At 43.2% G+C, this 20,507-nt stretch overlaps 1 protein-coding gene across 1 annotated transcript in view; it reads left to right on the plus strand.

Annotated features, from left to right (window-relative positions):
- The window catches only part of MALRD1 (MAM and LDL receptor class A domain containing 1), a 532,671-nt gene that overhangs the window by 144,506 nt on the left and 367,658 nt on the right, over positions 1–20,507 (plus strand). The window contains exon 19 of the mRNA XM_074985504.1: positions 3,934–4,355. Within this exon, the coding sequence (XP_074841605.1) occupies positions 3,934–4,355 (422 nt within the window). The remainder of the gene's footprint in view (positions 1–3,933; positions 4,356–20,507) is intronic.

Here is a 20,507-nt window from a genome sequence, read left to right on the forward strand (position 1 = left end):
CCCTCAGGAGCCATCATATCTAGCCTACATGGGTTCTTAGGGTATAGTACTGATCTGAGTTGTCAGAGTTGCAAAAGAGCCCCAGCATAGAGCAATAACGCAGTCTTGGATCTCACTTCTGTGTGGGATGATGAATCTGTGCTGAGCAGACTGCAAAGCAGCAAAAGGAATGTGGATATTTATGGGAAGATTTCCCAAGGCATGATGGAGAAAGAGTACACCAGGGACACTCAGCAATGCTGGGTCAAAATCAAGGCGCTCAGGCAGAATTATCAGAAGGTGAAAGAAGCCAACAGGTGATGTGGGACATCTCCCTAAACATGCTGCTATTACGAGCAGCTCAATACCATTCTTGGGAGGGACCCAATCACTCAGGGTAGCATGGACTCCTCAGGACACTGTCCTTAGGTCTCCAGTGACAGCCAAGAGGGTGAGGAGGAGGCAGAGGCCAATGAAGAGGAGGATGCTGCCAATCAACAGATGCCCAAGGAAGCTGATCCTGCCAGCCCGGAGCTCTTCATGACTCTGAAGCCTTTCCCCTCATTAGCACATGATCTTCTAGGGTCCAGCAATCTTGGAGAGGGCTCGTCAGGTGAGTATATTTATTAAACTGCTACAAGTGGGTTGTGGGTGGCTTGGAGTATAGGTTTATTTCTGTTGAGCATATTTTTTAAACTGCTACAAGCAGGTTGTGGGTTAGGTGTGGTAGATCTATACCCCTTAAAACAGCTTGTTAATATTTCTGGGAATGGAGCACTTATCCTCTTTGGAGCTCTCCAGAGAGGTCTCAGCCAGGTACTCTTATTTTTCATGCAAGGTTTTTTGGGGGCCTGATTTATTCCAGCTTCCACAATAGCGCACCTCGCCACACCAGGCAACTAGTAAGTAATCTGGCATCACGGCACCACACAGCATTCTGGCAAATTTTCCAGGTCTGTGCTCACACAGTTTGAGCATATTTTCTTTTTCACTCTCTGTTATTCTTAGGAGGCTGATATCTCCTTAAGCAACCTAGAAGAAGCACTGAAAATTTCATTAAAGTTAACATTATTGCACTGCTCCCTGGCCATGTAAATTTCCCAAGACTGCCCTGTTGCACCATGTTACTCTCCATCTCTCTGCTCCGTGCAGCTGGTAGGTGCTCCTGGCCCTCTCCTCTGCCACCAGCCTGCTGGAGGGCTCCCCAGCTCCCACTCCCCACTGTACCCACATGGTTGTGAAGGATTTATGAGGAGCTGTCAAGAGAGGTTTTTTCTGTGCTTTACATTTTACAGGGCTTTGTTTCAACCCTCCACTGCTTCTGCCATCCTTAAGCCTCCAGGATTTTGGCATGTCCACAATGAAATGGTCTGGATAACTAGTAGCTTCTGTTCTGTAGGGGTTGATTCCTTGTCATTCTTAAGAATCCAAAAGTGGCTTCAGAAAACAAAAGTTGCAGTGATTGTCAAACAGAGACCCACTCATTTTATGGGTCAGCACATTGTCACCTTTAAAAAATTGTATCTAAATTTTAACCTTGATTGTCTTCAACAGGCAGCATGAGTGGGGGAGACAAGGTTGCTGTGATGCACTACAGGAAAAGATCCAAACAGGACCTCATCCTTTAGCAGCTTGAAAAGTCAGACAGGGAGCGAGCCAAAGCTGCTGCTGGCAGAAAGTGGACCAAGCAGTGGTGGCAAAGCTTGCTCCAGTGCAGGAACAAAGGACTAGACAGAGCTCCTGACAGCTGTCAAGGGAGCAAACCAATATTCTGTGGTCTGTGCTGGAATTGCAGAGGGAAACCCACCACAGGACTGACAGTTATGTGGCCTCCTCACCCTGTTGCCTGGCCTCCCCTTGATATTGCCCGACCCCAGTGGAAGCTCTGCAGCCATTGTTAGCCATCCCAGACCTCTAAAGCAATGAAATCCCACCAGTGTGTGCTGGTTTCACGCCTTCAGAACCGGAACTTCACAGCAAGCAATGTATCCTGGCCGGCCAGCCACTCTGCATTCCTGGTCTCCAGTTTTTCAGTATCATCATTCAAATCATCCACATCCACTCCTCCTCCTCCCACTGGCTTTGTCTAATAAAATACTGCTTAACACTTTGGGAAGTGGTCATTATACTCTGTGCAATGACTTCAAACTGTTCAGGGTCTATGTTAGTGCTGTGCAGCAGCGTGAGCCAGGGACAGGCTTTTGGGAAAATGGCCCAAAAATGGTACAAAATTCCTTGTGCTGTTTGTTTTCCAACAGCAAAAGGGATAGGGGCATTGCACTCTGGGATGATATGAGACACCCACAAGCTCTTGCAGCCCATTTTTTTTCCCATAACACTCTGGTACAAAATCACAGAAATGCAACAGGGCTGCAGGCACTGTGGGATAGGTGCCCACAATGTATTGCTGATGCAGTCAACCCTAACTAAGGCAATGGAGACAAGTTATATTGACTTCCTGGACATTTGCTGACACTCATCTTGTGCTTTATAAAATCTAGCAGTAAAAAGTCAACTTCAATAAATGTGATTTTATTTTGTAATGTAGACATAGCATATGAAGTATTAATGTTGATGATTTGGTAGCCATAGATTCTGTACAAGGGTATCCGCTCTCTCATTCCCTCATATTTTCTCTGTGTTTGCTTTTCTATTTCTTTTTCTTCCCTCAGTCCCCTAGGTAAGAAAACGAAGAAATATAACGTAACATTTACAGTGGTAAACAAAGCCCTGAATATATGCAGCCAGGAGATATTTTTTGTCATTTGGGCCTGAAATCATGCAAGAAAAGCTCCTGGCACTTTGGCACCATTGCAACCAGACTTGAATCCTCATTCAGTTTGGCTGCTAACTCTAAATTCTAGCCTAAAACTAGTCTGGATCAGGATCCAAAGATTGGCTTGTTATCCTATAGCTACTTAGTCTGAGTACTGAAGGATAGTAAGAGTGCAAAATCTAATTTTATTTATTTTCCTACAAGAAAGAACATAACTTAGGACACTTATTCCAGTCTTCCTTCCTGTCTAAGATGGTATGCTAAGTGTCTCTCAACCTGGGGCATGTGCACACCTGGGAGTACACCAAGGTCTTCCAGGGGGCATACCAATTCACCTAAATCAGTGAGTCTCAAGCTGGGTGTCATGAAGCTAGTGAGGATTCTGGGATAGGTTTGGGGGACTCACAAGTGCAAAGCTGGTGTTAAGTGATGGTAAGCAGGGCAGTTTCTGGCCACAATATTGCAAGTGACTCCATGAAGCCAAGTTATATGCTTCATCCATATGCACCAGGGCTTGGGCTTACTCTTCAGGCTGCAGGATTTGGGCTTCCAACTCTTAAAAGGGCACAGTAGTCTGGAAAGTTTAAGACCACTTCTCTGCAGTGTATTTTTTCAAGTGTTTTGTCCAATCAGGTTTCAGTTTAGGGCCAGAATTTGCCATAATGCTTTAGAATAACCCCCATTGATGAAGCATGTATTTGCTGTCATGTACCTACAAGGAAAGCACCTAGTTCTTGGTTCTTGTTCAGACTGGTTCAATGTAATTAATTAAATTGAGGTTAGTGCTGTGAGAAGAAGAAAAAACAAATTCCAGATATTCCTTTGTTTGATGTAGCATATTGCTTTTATTTGACAAGGTCTTCATAAGGACAATGCCAGAAGATGTTGTAAAGACCAGGATTATAACAGGTTTCAAAAAAGAGCTAGATAATTCATGGAGGTTAGGTCCATCAATGGGTATTAACCAGGATGGGTAGGAATGGTGTCCCTAGCCTCTGTTTGTCAGAGGCTGGAAATGAATGACAGAAGTGGGATCACTCAATAACTACCTGTTCTGTTCACTCCTTCTGGGGCATCTGGCATTGGACACTTTCAAAAGGCAGGATAACGGACTAGATGGATCCAGTGTGGCTGTTGTTATGTTCTTATGTTTTTATGTCTGTATTTACATATTTCAGAACCTGAGCTACAGTGTAACTTTGAAAATGGGCTATGCAACTGGAATCAGGACATGGATGATGACTTCGACTGGACCAGGCACCAGGGTCCAACTTCCACATTTGACACAGGACCAATGAAGGATCATACGTTGGGCACAGTCAATGGGCACTACCTCTACATAGAATCCTCAGAACCACAGGTGTTCCAAAATAGAGCAGTTCTGCTGAGTCCGGTCTTTCATTCCACTTTCAATCATGGCAATAAAAGCTGCATTTTCCGCTTTTATTATCATATGTTGGGAAAGCACGTTTATTGTCTGTCAGTCTTCCAGAGAATTTTGAACAACTCAAAGGGTCAGCTGCTATGGCGGAAGTTCGGAAATCAAGGCAAGAGATGGATAAGACAAACACTCAACCTTACAAGTTCTAGGCCTTTTCAGGTATGACTCTTTCAGTCTGTGATGAACTTACTAGAGCACCATAAAATGCTGACCGAATGAGAGATTACACTAATCTAGACTAAAGCCAAAAGTAAGGAAGTCAGTTTGATCAAGTTTACTTTGAAACACATATGTCATTTGACTAAATATATGTCCCAAGCATTTTTCTTTGCAGCAGCCACATTTCCCCATGCCAAAATGCTTACTTATCTTTGAAGATGAACACATGGTATTTAAAACAGAGGGTACTTGGTTCTTTCAGCGTTAAATACAATGACACTTAGCTTGTGACCATTGCAAAATCAATTGGGAATACAGAATAGATTGGTTTTGTTTATTTTTGAAACACATTTTCCAGTGCTTAAAAGTAACCTTTCATTAGCCGCGTCTACACATGCCAGCTACTTCGAAGTAGCCGCGCCAACTTCAAAATAGCGCCCGCCACGTCTACACGGGGCGAGCGCTATTTCGAAGTTGACATTGACATAAGGCAGTGAGACTTTGAAGTTGCTATCCCCATCAGGGGATAGGAATAGCGCCCTACTTCGACAATGAATGTCGAAGTAGGGCATGTGTAGACGATCCGCGTCCCGCAACATCGAAAGAGCAGGGTCCGCCATGGTGGCCATCAGCTGAGAGGTTGAGAGACGCTCTCTCCAGCCCCTGTGGGCCGCTATGGTCACCATGTACAGCAGCCCTTAGCCCAGGGCTTCTGGCTGCTGCTGCTGCAGCTGGGGATCCATGCTGCATGCACAGGGTCTGCAACCAGTTGTCAGCTCTGTGGATCTTGTGCTGTTTAGTGCAAGTGTGTGTGGGAGGGGCTTTTTAAGGGAGAAGCTTGCTGTTGCCCGGGAAGTGCTAGTCCGCCCTGTGACCCTGTCTGCAGCTGTTTCTGGCACCTTTATTTCGATTTGGGCCGCTTTGGCATGTAGACGCTCCCCTGCAGTGCCTATTTTGATGTGGTGCTGCCCAACGTCGACTCTGAACATTGACGGCACCAGCCCTGGAGGACGTGTAGACGCTATTCATCGAAATAGCTTATTTCGATGTTGCTACATCGAAATAAGCTATTTCGATGTAGCATACACGTGTAGACGTAGCTACTATGTGCTATTAAACAGAATATTTGTGTGAAGGGTCTAATGCTCTTAGGCTGAACAATAGATACCAGTGGAATACAAATTTACTGTAAATCATGGCTGGAAATCACATGGACTCTTTTTTTTTTAAAACACTCTTTGCTAAAGAACATTTAAGTTTCGCGTAGTTTTGTGGTTCAGAATCAGGTTGGTGTACTTGCAACTGTATTTGAGACATTCATTCATTTGACTGCATGATGCTAAATTAATTTAAAAGAGTATGTAAGCAAAAATGACCTCTTTTATTTAGCTGAGCAAAGTGATATTAGAGGTAAACAGTGTTATGATTTGTTTCCATAAGATCTATGTTCAGGGACAAAAGGCCACATTCTCACTGACACTAGGGACTTATTACATCATTTATCAGAGAGGTAGCCATGTTAGTCTGTAGCTTCAAGAACAACAAGAAGTCTTGTGGCACCTTTTAGACTAACAGATATTTTGGAGCATAAGCATTTGTGGGCAAAGACCCACTTCATCAGATGCATGAGTAGGGGGGTGGTTTCAGAGGGTTATTTAAAGAATGGGGTCCCAGAAAAAGGGAGGGCCAGAGCTGACGAGGTCTATTCAGCAAGGTGAAAATGGCCCATTATCAATAGTAGGTATCAAAAGAGGAAAAAACAAGTCAGATCAGACAGGGGGATATGAGTCATTGTCAGAGTCTAATGGGGAGATCTTAACACCCAGGGCAGAGAAGCTGCCTTTGTAAGATGTGAGCTACTCCCAGTCTCTATTTAATCCTTGGTTAATGGAGTCAAATTTGCAAATAAATTGAAGCTCAGAGATTTCTCTCTCCATTTGATTTCTGAAAAGTCTTTGTTTCAGGACTGCCACCCTTAAATCTGCTACTGAGTGTCCAGGGAGATTGAAGTGTTCCCCCAAGGGCTTCTGTAGATCACCATTCCTGATGTCTGATTTATGTCCATTTATTCTTTTTACGTAGAGACTGTCCAGGCTGGCCAATGTAAATTGCAGTGGGGCATTGCTGGCACATGATAGCAGATATTATATTAGTACATGTGCAGGTAAAGGAGCCCCTGATGGTATGGTTGATGTTCGGTCCTGTGATGATGTCACTGCTGTACATATGTGAGCAGAGTTGGCAGCGAGGACTGTTGCAGGGGCTAGTTCCATGGCCTAGAGCCGCTGGTTTGTGAATTGTAGTGGCTGGTGAGGATTTGTTTAAGGTTGGCAGGCTGTCTGTAGGTGAGGACAGGCCTGCCTCCCAAGGTCTGTGAGAGTGAAAGATCTTTGTTCAGGATGGGTTGCAGATCACTGATGATGCATTGGAGAGGCCTTAGGTGAGGGCTGTATGTGATGGTCAGTGATGTTCTCTTGTTTTTCTTGCGAGGCCTGTCTTGTAGCAGGTGGGTTCTCGGTACCCATCTGACTCTGTCAATCTGTTTCCTCACTTCCTTAGGTGGGTATTGTAGTTTGAGGAAAGCTGGAGGCATATAGATAAGCATAGCGGTCTGTGGGTTTTCGGTATAGGGTGGTATTTATGTGACCATCTCTTCTCTGCACAGTAGTGTCCAGGAAGTGAATCTCTTGTGTGTACTGGTCCAGGCTAAGTTTGATGGTGGGGTGGAAACTGTTGAAATCCTGGTGGAACTCTTCAGAAGCCTCCTTCCCATGGGTCCAGATGATGAAAATGTCTTCAGTGTAGCACAGGTAGAGGAGGGGCACTAGGGGACAACAACTGAGAAAGTGTTTTCCAGGTCAGCCATAAAAATGTTGACATACTGCAGGGCCATGCGGGTGCCCATAGCAGTGCCACTGATTTGAAGGTATAATTTGTCCTCAAATCTGAAATAGTTGTGGGTGAGGACAAAATCATAAAGCTCTGCCACCATCTGTGACTCGGTCTCATCAGGGATAATGTTCCTAACAGCTTGGAGTCCATCTTAATATGGGATATTGGTGTAAAGGGCCTCTATATCCATTGTGGCCAGGATGGTGTTTTCAGGAAGGTCATCAATGGATTGTAGTTTCCTGAGGAAATAGGTGGTATCTCGAAGAAACCTGGGGGTGCTGGTAGCATAGGGTCTAAGTAGAGAGTCCATATACACAGACAATCCTGTGATGAGGGTACCAATGCCTGAGATGATGGGGTGTCCGGGAATCCCAGGTTTATGGATCTTGGGTAGCAGGTAGCATAAACCTGGTTTGGGTTCAAGAGGTGTGTCTGTGTAAATCTGTTCCTGTGCTTGTATAGGGAGGGTCTTGAACAGATGCTGTAGTTTCTTTGTGTATTCCTCAGTGGGATCCTTGGACAGAGGCTTGTAGAATGTGGTATTGGAGAGTTGCCTGGTAGCCTCCTTTTGGTAGTCTGTTCTATTCAAGATGACAACAGTGCCTCGCTTGTCAGCCTCTTGGTTGACAATGTCAGAGTTGATTCTGAGGCTGTTGATGGCTTTGCGTTCTGCACGACTGAGGTTATGGGATAAGTGATGCCACTTTTCCACAATTTCTGCCTGTGCATGTCTGCGGAAGCATTCTATGTATAGGTCCAGTTTGTCATTTTGACCATCAGGGGGAGTCCATGAGGAATTTTTTTTTCTTCTACCATAGGTGGGAGGGTACCTGTGCATCAGTGCACTGTTCCGTGACATGTTGGAAGTATTCCTTGAGTCATAGACGGTGAAAGAAGGCTTCCAGATCACCACAGAACTGTATCAAGTTGTAGGGGTGGTGGGGCAGAAAGAGTGTCCTCGAGAAAGGGCAGATTCTTCTGCTGGGCTGAGTGTGTAGTTGGATAGATTGACAATATTGCTGGGTGAGTTAAGGGTGTCACTGTTGTAGCTCCATGTGGAAAGTAGGAGCTTAGATAGTTTACAGTCCTTTTTCTTCTGTAGAGAAGAGAAATGTGTGTTGTAAATCTCCTGTCTTGTTCTAGTAAAGTCCAGCCATGTGGAGGTTTGCGTGGAAGATTGTTCATTTATGAGGGTCTCCAGATTAGAGAGCTCTCTTTTCATGTTTTCCTGTTTGCTGTATGGGATGTTGATCAGGTGGTTCATCAATTTTTTAGTGTGTGTCAGAATCTCTCACTGTAATCTGTGTAGTATGTTGATTTCAGTGGGTTTTTCACCCTCAGTCCTTTCGGTATGATGTCCATCAGTTAGTCTGTGTAGTGAAATTTTAGAATCCATTTATGGCCCCTTTGTATTACAATCCACACTACAAAAACAAGTCTCCTTATGTTATGTCAACATGCAGCCACTGCAATAGTTAAATTGCTTTTGCATGTCAATTTTACACTTCTTGTGTCAGTGGTGCATATTATCACCAGGAGCACTTAACATGATTTAACAGTCAGTAGCTGTGTCTACACGTGCACACTACTTCGAAGTAGCGGCACTAACTTCGAAATAGCGCCCGTCGCGGCTACACGCGTCGGGCGCTATTTCGAAGTTAACTTTGACGTTAGGCAGCGAGACGTCGAAGCCGCTAACCTCATGAGGGGATCAGAATAGCGCCCTACTTCGACGTTCAACGTCGAAGTAGGGACCGTGTAGACGATCCGCGTCCCGCAACGTCGAAATTGCCGGGTCCTCCATGGCAGCCATCAGCTGGGGGGTTGAGAGAGGCTCTCTCTCCAGCCCGTGCGGGACTCTATGGTCACCGTGTGCAGCAGCCCTTAGCCCAGGGCTTCTGGCTGCTGCTGCTGCAGCGGGGGATTCATGCTGCATGCACAGGGTCTGCAACTCGTTGTCGGCTCTGTGTATCTTGTGCTGTTTAGTGCAAGTGTGTCTGGGAGGGGCCCTTTAAGGGAGCGGCTGGCTGTTGAGTCCGCCCTGTGACACTGTCTGCAGCTGTGCCTGGCACCCTTATTTCGATGTGTGCTACTGTGGCGTGTAGACGTTCCCTCGCTGCGCCTATTTTGATGTGGTGCTGCGCAACGTCGATGTTGAACATCGACGTTGCCAGCCCTGGAGGACGTGTAGACGTTATTCATCGAAATAGCCTATTTCGATGTCGCCACATCGAAATAGGCTACTTCGATGTAGGCTTCACGTGTAGACGTAGCCAGTGCGGGACATTGTGGGATGACTTCTGAAAGGTGGCAGCTATCAAAGAAAGCAGTCCAATGTCTTAGAATCTTAGAACACTAGAACTGGAAGCGACCTCAAGAGGTTATTGAATCCAGTCCCCTGCCCTCACAGCAGGACCCAGCACCATCTCAGCCATCCCTGATAGATATCTATCTAGTCTGCTCTTACACATCTTGAATGATGGAGATTCCACAACCTCTCTAGGCAATTTATTCCAGTGTTTGACCTCCCTGACAGTTCTGGAGATTTTCCTAATGTGCGACCTAAACCTAACTTGCTGCTGTTTAAGCTCACTGCTTTTTGTCCTATCCTCAGAGGCCAAGGAGAACATTTTTTCTTAGTTCTTACCCTCTTTTAGTCATCATGTTCCCCACTAAGTCTTCTGTTTTTCAAACTAACCAAGGCCAGTTCTTTCAGTCTTCCCTCATAGCTAATGTCTCTAGACCTTTAATCACTCTTGTTGCTCTTCTTTGGATTTTCTCCCATTTCTCCACATTGTTCTTGAAATGTGGTGCCCAGAACTGGATTCAGTACTCCATTTGAGGCCTAATCAGCGTATAGTAGAGCAGAAGAATGACTTTTCATGTCTTGCTCTCAACAGTCCTATTAATGCATCCCAGAATCAGTTTTTTTTTAACAACATCAGACCGACTCATAAGAACATAAGAACAGCCATACTGGGTCAGACCAAAGGTCCATCTAGCCCAGTATCCTGTCTGCCAACAGTAGCCAATGCCAGGTGCCCCAGAGGAGGTGAACCGAAGACAATGATCAAGCGATTTGTCTCCTGCCATCCATCTCCCGCCTTTGATAAAAGGCTAGGCACCATACCTTACTACTTGCTAATAGCCACCTATGGACCTAACCTCCAAATATTTATCGAGCTCTTTTTTAAACTCTGTTAGAGTCCTGGCCTTCACAGCATCCTCTGGTAAGGAGTTCCACAGGTTGACTGTGCACTGTGTGAAGAAAAACTTTCTTTTATTAGTTTTGAACCTGCTACCCATTAATTTCATTTGGTGTCCTCTAGTTCTTATATTATGGGAACAAGTAAATAACTTTTCTGTGTTCACTTTCTGTACACCATTCATGATTTTATATACCTCTATCACATCGCCCCTCAGTCTCCTCTTTTCTAGACTGAAAAGTCCCAGTCTCTCTAGCCTCTCCTCACATGGGACCCATTCCAAACCCTTCATCATTTTGTTGCCCTTTTCTGAACCTTTTCTAATGCCAATATATCTTTTCTGAAGTGAGGAGACCACATCTGCATGCAGTACTCAAGATGTGGGCGTACCATAGCTTTATATAGGGAAGTAAGATATTCTTTGTCTTATTTTCTATCCCTTTTTAGTTATTCCTAACATCCTATTTGCTTTACTGACTGCCGCTGAACACTGCGTGGATGTTTTCAGAGAACTATCCACTATAATTCCAAGATCCCTTTCCTTATCTGTTGTAGCTAAATTTGACCCCATCATATTATATGTATAATTAGGGTTATTTTTCCCAATGTGCATTACTTTACACTTACCCACATTAAATTTCATTTGCCATTTTGCTGCCCAATCACTCAATTTACTGAGATCCTTTTGAAGTCCTTCACAGTCTGCTTTGGTTTTGACTATCCTGAACAGGTTGGTGTCATCTGCAAACTTTGCCACTTCACTGCTTACCCCTTTCTCTAGATCATTGACGAATAAGTTGAACAAGATTGGTCCCAGGAGTGACCCTTGGGGAACACCACTAGTTACCTCCTTCCATTGTGAAAATTTACCATTTATTCCTACCCTTTGTTTCCTGTCCTTTAACCAGTTCCCAATCCATGAAAGGATCTTTCTTCCTATCCCATGACCACCAAATTTACATAAGAGCCTTTGGTGAGGGACCGTGTCAAAGGCTTTCTGGAAATCTAAGTATACTATGTCTACTGGATCCCCCGCCGTCCGCATGCTTGTTAACCCCCTCAAAGAACTCTAATAGATTAGTAAGACCCGACTTCCCTTTACAGAAACCATGTTGACTTTTGCTCAACAAATCATGTTCCTCTACGTGTCTGACAATTTTATTCTTTACTATTGTTTCTACTAATTTGCCTGGTACTCACGTTAGACTTACCGGTCTATAATTGCTAGGGTCTCCTTTAGAGCCCTTTTTAAATATTGGTGCTATATTAGCTGTCTTCCAATAATTGAGTACGGAAGCTGATTTAAAGGATAGGTTACAAACCACAATTAATAGTTCTGCAATTTCACATCTGAGCTCTTTGAGAACCCTTGGGTGAATGCCATCTGGTCCTGGAGGCTTGTGACTGTTTAGCCTATCAATTAGTTCCAAAACCTCCTCTAATGATACTTCAATCTGGGAGAGTTCCTCAGATTTGTCACCCATAAAGGACGGCTCAGATTTGGGAATCTCTCTAACATCCTCAGCCATGAAGACTGAAGCAAAGAAGTCATTTAGTTTTTCCGCAATGGCATTATTTTCCTTGATTGCTCCTTTTATGTCTCTATCGTCCAGGGGCCCCACTGCTTTTTTAGCAGGCTTCCTGCTTCTAATGTACTTAAAAACCATTTTACTATTGTTTTTTGAATTTATAGCTAACTTTCCTCAAAATCTTTTTTGGCTTTTCTTATAACGTTTTTACATTTAATTTGGCAGTGTTTATGTTCCTTTCTATTTTGATCGCTAGGATTTGACTTCCACTTTTTAAAAGATAGCTTTTTATCTCTCACTGCTTCTTTTACGTGGTTGTTAAGCCATGGTGGCTCTTTTTTAGGTCTCTTACTGTGTTTTTTAATTTGGGGTATACATTCAAGTTGGACCTCTAATACGGTAGCTTTGAAAAGTTTCCACACAGCTTGCAGGGATTTTACTCTAGTTACTCTACCTTTTTATTTCTGCTTGACTAACCTCCTCATTTTTGTGTAATTCCCCTTTTTGAAATTAAATACCAGAGTATTGGACTGTTGCGGTGTTCTTCTCAACACAGGAATATTAAATGTTATTATGTTATGGTCACTATTTCCAAGCGGTCCTGTAATAGTTACCTGTTGGACCAGATCCTGTGTTCCACTTAGTACTCATATTTAGCTTGTGGTCCACTATGACTCTTTCTGCAGTGCTCCTTCCTAGGCAGTCATTTCCCATTCTGTATGTGTGAAGCTGATTATTCCTTCCTAAATGGAGTGCTTTGCATTTGTCCTTATAAAATTTCACTCTATTTACCTCAGACCATTTCTCCAGTTTGTCCAGATCATTTTGAATTATGACCCTGTCCTCCAAAGCAGTGGTAACTCCTCCTAGCTTGGTATAATCTGCAAACTTAATAAGCTTACTCTGTATGCCAATATTTAAATCATTGATGAAGATATTAAATAGAACCAGGCCCAAAACAGACCCCCTGCAAAACCCCACTTGTTATGCCCTTCCAGTGTGATTGCAAACCATTAATAACTACTCACTGAAAACGGTTATCCAGACAGTTATGTACCCACCTTATAGTAGCCCCATATAAGTTGTATTTGCCTCATTTATTTATTAGAAGGTCATGCCAGATAGTATCAAATGCCTAACAAAGTCTATGTATGCCGCATCCACCGCTTCTCCCTTATCCACAGGACTTGTTATCCTATAAAAGAGAGCTATCAGATTGGTTTGATATTATTTGTTCTTTACAATCCATGCTGGCTTTTACCTATCAACTTATTTTCTTCCAGCTAAGTGCAAATAAATTCCTTAATTCCTTGCTCCATTGACTTTCCTGGAACAGAAGTTAAACTGACTGGTCTGTAATTTCCCGGGATGTTCTTATTTCCCTTTTTATAGATGGGCACTCTACTTGTGCTTTTCCAGTCTTCTGAAATCTCTCCTGACTTTCAGGATTTTTCAAAAGTGGTAGCTAAAGGCTCAGATACCTTCTCTATCAGGTTCTTGAGTATTTTATGGTGCATTTCATAGAATCATAGACTCACAGAGCTGAAAGGGACCTCAAGAGGTCATCGAGTCCAGCGCCCTGCCCCAAGAAGGATCAACCCCAACTAAGTCATCCCAGACATGACTATGTCAAGCTGTGACTTAAAAACCTCCAGGGATGGAGATTCCACCACATCCCTGGGCAATGCATTCCAGTGCTTCATCACCCTCCTGGGGAAGTAGTTTTTTCCTAATATCCAACCTACTCCTCTCCTTCTGTAACTTCAGACCATTAATCCTTGTTCTGCTGTCTGTCATCACTGAGAACAGTTTCTCTCCATCCTTTTTAGAGCATCCCCTCAAGAAGTTGAAGGCTTCTATTAAATTATCCATCAGTCTTCTGTTCTGCAAACTAAATAAACCCAAATCCCTCAGATTTTCCTCATAAATCATGTGCTCCAGCCCCTTAATCATTGCCATTGCCATCCACTGAACGTGCTCCAGTACGTCCACATCCTTTCTATACTGGGGGGCCCAAAGCTGGACACAATACTCTATATGTGGCCTCACCAGTGCCGAAAAGAAAAGAACAACAAACTCTCTAGATCTGCTCAAAATGCTCCTCTTAAGGTACCCCAATATGCCATTGGCCTTCTTGGCTACCAGGCACACTGTTTACTCATATCCAGCCTTTCATCCACTATAATCCCTAGGTCCCTTTCTGCTGTACTGCTGCTCAGCCAGTCAGTGCCCAGTCTATTACAATGCTTGGGATAATTCCATCCCAGGTGCAGGATACTACACTTTTCCTTCTTGAAATTCATCATAAACTCATAGAATACTAGGACTTGAAAGGATCTTGAGAGGCCATTGAGTCCAGCCCTCTGCCGTAATGGCAGGACCAAGTACTGTCTAAACCATCCCTGACAGACATTTATCCAACCTGTTCTTAAATATCTCCAGTGATGGAGATTCCACAACCTCCCTTGGCAATTTATTCTGCTGTCTGACCACCATGACAGTTAGGAACTTTTTCCTGAAGTCCAACCTAAACCTCCTTTGCAGAAGTTTAAGTCCATTGCCCCTTGTTCGATTCTCAGAGGCCAAAAAGAACAAGTTTTCTACCTCCTCCTTATGACACCCTTTTAGATACCTGAAAACCACTGTCATGTCACCCCTCAATCTTCTCATTCTCCAAACTAAACAAACCCAATTCTTTCAGCCTTTCTTCATAGGTTACATTCTCTAGACCTTTAATCATTCTTGTTGCTCTTTCCTGGACCCTCTCTAATTGTTCCACATCTTTCTTGAACTGCGGTGCCCAGAACAAGACACAATACTCCAGCTGAAGCCTAACCAGCACAGAGTAGAGCGGAAGAATAACTTCTTGTGTCTTGTTCACAGCACACCTGTTAATGCATCCCAGAATCATGTTTGCTTTTTTTGCAACAGCATCGCACTGTTGACTCATACTTAGCTTGTGGTCCACTATAACCCCTAGATCCCTTTCTGCTGTAGTCATTCCTAGACAGTCTCTCCCCATGTTGTAAGATTTCTTTTGGCTCAATCCTCCAATTTATCCAGGTCACTCTGGATTCTATCTCTACCCTCCAACATATCTCCCTCTCTCCTTAGCTTGGTGTCATCCACAAACTTGCTGAGGGTGCAGTACAGGTCATTAATAAAAATGTTGGACAACACCGGCCCCAGAACCCAGCCTTGGGGCACTCCACTTGAAACTGATTGCCATACAGATATTGAGCCATTGACCACTACCCGTTGGGCCCAACCATCAAGCCATCTTTTTAATCCATTGTATAGTCTATGTATCCAATCCAGACTTCCTTAATTTATGGGCAAGAATGTTATGGGAGACTGTATCAAAAGCTTTACTGAAATCAGGTTATATCACATCCACTGACTTCCCCGTGTCCACAGAGCCACTTACCTCATCCTAGAAACTGATCAGATTGGTCAGGCAGGACTTGTCCTTGGTAAATCCATATTGACTACTCTTGATCACTTTCCCCTCTTCCAAGTGCTCCAAAATGGATTCCTTGAGGATCCCTTCCATTATTTTCCCAAGTACTTATGTAAGGCTGACCAGTCTATGGTTCCTTGGATTGTCCTACTTTCTTTTTTTTAAAGAGGAGCACTACACTTGCCCTTTTCCAATCATCTGGAATCTCTCCTGATCTCCAAGGGCCTACAAAGATAATGGTCAAATGCTGGACAATGATGTCTGCCAATTCCCTCAGTACCCCTGAGTGCATTAAATCCAGACACATGGATTTAATTTTTTCTAGTTTTATTAAGTAGCTCTTAACTCATTCCTTCCCCACCGAGGGCAGTGCTCCACCCTCCCATACTGCGGTGTCTAGCTGTCATTGCCCATGAAGACTGAGGCTTTTCTTACATCATCTGTCACTAGGGCTATGTCTACACTAGCCCCAAACTTCGAAATGGCCATGTAAATGGCCATTTCGAAGTTTACTAATGAAGTGCTGAAATACATATTCAGCACCTCATTAGCATGCAGGCGGCCGCGGCACTTCGAAATTGACACGGCTTGCCACCGCGCGGCTCGTCCCGACGGGGCTGCTTTTCGAAAGGACCCCGCCTACTTTGAAGTCCCTTTATTCCCATCTGCTCATAGGAATAAGGGGACTTCGAAGTAGGCAGGGTCCTTTCGAAAAGGAGCCTGGTCGGGATGAGCCATGTGGCAGCGAGCTGCGTCAATTTCGAAGTGCCGTGGCCGCCCACATGCTAATGAGGAGCTGAATATGTATTTCAGCGCTTCATTAGTAAACTTCGAAATGGGCATTTGCATGGCCATTTTGAAGTTTGGGGCTAGTGTAGACATAGCCTAGGTTACCTCTTTCATCCAGTAACAGCCCCACACCTTTCCTGATAACCCTCTTATTGTTAACATGCCTGTAGAAACCCTTCTTGTTACCCTTCGCATCTGTTGTCAGCTGCAGTTCCAATTGTGCTTTTGCTTTCCTGATTACTGCCTGGCATTCTCCAGCCATATATTTACATTCCTTCTTAGTCATCTGTCCAAATTTCCACTTCTTGTACACATCCTTTCTGAGTTTAAGCTGACTAAGGATTTCCCCGTTAAGCCAAGCTGGTTGCCTACCATATTTGCGTTTCTTACTATGCAGCTTGATTGTTTGTTCCTGTGACTGCAGCAAGACTTCTTTAAAATATTGCCAGTTCTCCTGAACTCTTTTCCCCTTCATCTTTGTTTCCCAGGGGACTTTGCTCAGCAGTACCCTCAGGGAGTCGAAATCAGCTTTTTTGAAATCAAGGGTCTGTATATTACTGCTCACCTTTCTTCCTTTTGTAAGGATCCTGGAATCTACCATCTTGTGATTGTCTGTGTGCTGCTGTACTGGTCTCCCAACAAATGTCTGGATAATTAAAGTCTCTCAGGAGAACCAGAGCTGTTATTTGAAAGCTTCTCTTAGGTGTCTGAATAAATCCTCATTTAGCTCATCTCCCTGATCTGGCAAATTATAGCAAACACCAATTACAACATTACCTCTATTGCTTCTACCTCTAAGCTTAACCCAAAGACAGTCAACTGGCTTCTCTCCTTCCTTGTATGGGAGAGCTAAGCAATCATAATGCTCCCCCACATAAAGCACAACTCCTCCTCCTTTTCTGTTCTGCCTGTCCTTCCCAAACAGTTTATACCTTTCCATGACTGTGCTCCAGTTTTGTGAGTCATCCCACCAAGTCTCTGTTATTCCAATGACTTCATACTTCTTAGACTGTGTCAGGGTCTCTAGTTCCTTCTGTTTGTTTCCCAAGCTTCTTACATTTGTATACAAGCACTTAGAGAAGTGGCTGATTGGCCGACTTTCTCCTCTTCGCTGAGGAATCCTATTTTGTTGTACCCTACTCCTTCCCCACTGACCTCAGGGCTTGTATCACCATCCCCCGATGAAGCAAGTTTAAAGCCCTCCTCATTAGGTTTGTAAGCCTGCCCTCAATTATGCTTTCCTCTCTCTGCTAGGTGGATGCAATCTCTTCCTAGCAATCCTTGTTCCTGAAACAGAATCCCATGATCATCAGGCTCTGGTGACTTACAGACATCTAGCTTTGCTAAGTAATTTTTATGTGTTCTTTTTTTATTATATTTTCTAAACCTACCTCCTTCCCACTAGTATCCACTATGTTAGTCATTTCTTCATCAGAGTTCTTGGTGAAGACCAAACAAAGAAGTAATTAAGTACCTCTGCCATTTCCAAGTTTCCTGATATTGTTTCACCCACACCATTGAGCATTGAGCCTATGTTTCACCCCCACCATTGTGATATTGTTTCACCCCCACCATTGAGCCTATCCTGTCTTTGGTCTTCCTCATGTTTTTAGTATATTTATAGACTATCTTCTTGTTACCCTTTATGTCTCTAGCTAGTTGGAATTTGTTTTGTGCCTTTGCCTTTCTAATCTTGCCTCTGCATACATGTATTATTTGCTTATATTCATTCTTTGTAATCTGACCTAATTTCCACTTTTATATGGCTCCTTTTTGATGTGAGATCATGCATTATCTCTTGCCTAAGCCAAGGTGGTCTTTTGCCATACTTTCTATCTTTCCTAAGCTGCAGTATAGCTTGCTTCTGGGCCCGTAATAAAGCCCCACTGAAAAACTGCCAGCTCTCTTCAGTTGTTTTTCCTTTTAGTTTTGCTTCCCATGTGAATTTACCAACCAGCTTTCTGAGTTTACCAAAATCTGCCTTCTTGAAACCCATTGTCTCTACTGATATAGTCTTCGTTGATACTTCATCAACTAAAGTGCTACACATTCTGAAGAGCTGGAGTCACTAAGTTGCTCGGTAGGATGAATTGCACACTGCCCGTGGAGACGGGGCCTTCCAAAAGGACCCCCCACAGGTTTCCAAAGCCCTTCTTCCTATCTGGTATTAGGAAAAAGGGCTTTGGAAAACTGGGGGTGTCCTTTTGGAAGGTCCCATCTCCACGGGCAGTGCAACTTTAACTTTGTGTTAACTTTGAAGTTGCCTGCCGACAGTCTACTCACATTTTTCCCTTACTTTGAAGTTAACTTTGAAGTAGAGACCCCCAACTTCGAAGTCTTTACTCTGTTCCCAGGAACAAGTAGTGCCCTACTTTGAAGTTTAACTTCAAAGCAGGGTGTGTGTAGATGCTCAACTTCAAAGTTGCTTACTCTGAAGTAAGCAACTTTGAACTTATTTTTGTAATGTAGACACAGCCTTAGAGTGACATCAGCCTGACTCTACAGTGTAAACCAGACCTTAGTGTGAATCAGAAAAAGATGTTCTCATTATAACAACAAGGAGTCCAGTGGCACATTAAAGACTAACAATTTTATTATGGCATAAGCTTTCCTGAGTTGCAACTCTGTTTGTTAGATGCATGATGCAAGCATCTGGCAAAGTGAATGGCACTTAGTGAAACCTTATGCCGTAATAAAAGTATTAATCTTTAAGGTGGCACCAGACTCCTTATTGTTTTGCGCTGAACCAGACAAACATGGCTACCCCTCTGAAAGATATTCTAAGGCAGAAAATTAGTTGCAAGCAGCAATAACTACAGGAAAACCTGTCTGTATACAAACATATCTAGTTCTTAAAACTCATTCTCAAATCTCACTTGTCTATTTTTCCTGTACATAAAGTAAATTTTTCCATATCCTGCATTCTGTCATTTGGAACTCTCAAATAACCAGCATTTTAACCATAAGTACATTTTAATTACGTTTTCCTGAGTACAGTGTAGTGAAAGTAAATACAAATAAATACAGCAAATAGAGTATGAGTTTACAGTGTACAATACTGCTGTTGCAGGTAAATAAAGTACTCTGCATACATTTTTGTTTGTTTCTTAGTATGTAACCTTGTTTTTCTTCAGTGTTATATATTGCTAATTATATTTTCCTATCATCCAGAATATTTGAATATCCCACATCTTCCCAGTTCTGGGGCTGCTGGATATGAAAGAGTGTATTGTAATATAGTAATAGCTAAACATTAATGCCAGTGGTACATACTGTGCTGGTTGTTGTGTGACATCTGGATTTGTTCTTACTGTGACCAGGCATACAGAATGCAACATACTTTGAAGGAACGTGAAAGGCAGTTTTCACATTAGCAGCTTGATTCTACTCTCACTTTTACCAGTTTCACACAGGCAGAAATTGAATGCTCTAAATGAAGTGACTCATAATTTTTACCTGTGTGTGTGAGAAGTGAACTAAGCCCTAAATATGGAAACACTTCAAATTGAATTGAAATGTGCACTGCATTTACATTGGAGGTTGAACATGTTTTAGTCCCTCTTTGTTCAAGTTCGTCATACAATTTTTTTTTGTTTTGCATAGAAATGAAGTACGTTGGATTTGTAATAGTATGCATAAATCAATAGTCAGACACCAGTCCTTGATTAGATTCACAAAAACATGTTGAATTAGTGATGACACTTACTGAGACGGCACCATAGGGCTCTGCTTCCCTTCTTTCCTAAACAAAATGTTGTGAGCTGAGTATAGCCTTGTTATAGGTTGTGTTAAAACCTGACTCAAGCTTATATGTGAAGGAATCCATTTAAGTTAGCTGTAAGAGACTAAGGGGCCACATTCAGAAAAGAAAAAAAGAAGCCAAATACAGTCTGTCCAAAATGAGAACCAGGGAGACAGACAATTTGGCTGGATCTCATGACCAAGTGAATGGTGGTAAAAGAGAAAATGGACAGAAACCGAGAACGCAGAGAGGCAAGAAAGTCATACAGGAGCCTAGTAACCGCAGGGACCTGGAAAAAATTAGAGGTTTTGGATCTGATATTGGGTAACCAGGCTAAAGGACAGTAAGCTAAGAAACTGTTCCTTTTCTTCTTGGTTTGTTCTGTGCTCAGCGAAACAAAACATCTTGAAATAAAAATGATTATCTCAAGAAAACAGTAGACTCCACCAAACTTTATTTCATACTGGAACATGCCAGGACTCTGAAATGTGACTAACCCTGAGGTCAAAAGGGATAACGCAGAGAACTGCAGGG

This window comes from Carettochelys insculpta, chromosome 2 (genome assembly GCF_033958435.1).
Source record: "Carettochelys insculpta isolate YL-2023 chromosome 2, ASM3395843v1, whole genome shotgun sequence".
Taxonomy (NCBI): Eukaryota; Metazoa; Chordata; order Testudines; family Carettochelyidae; genus Carettochelys; species Carettochelys insculpta.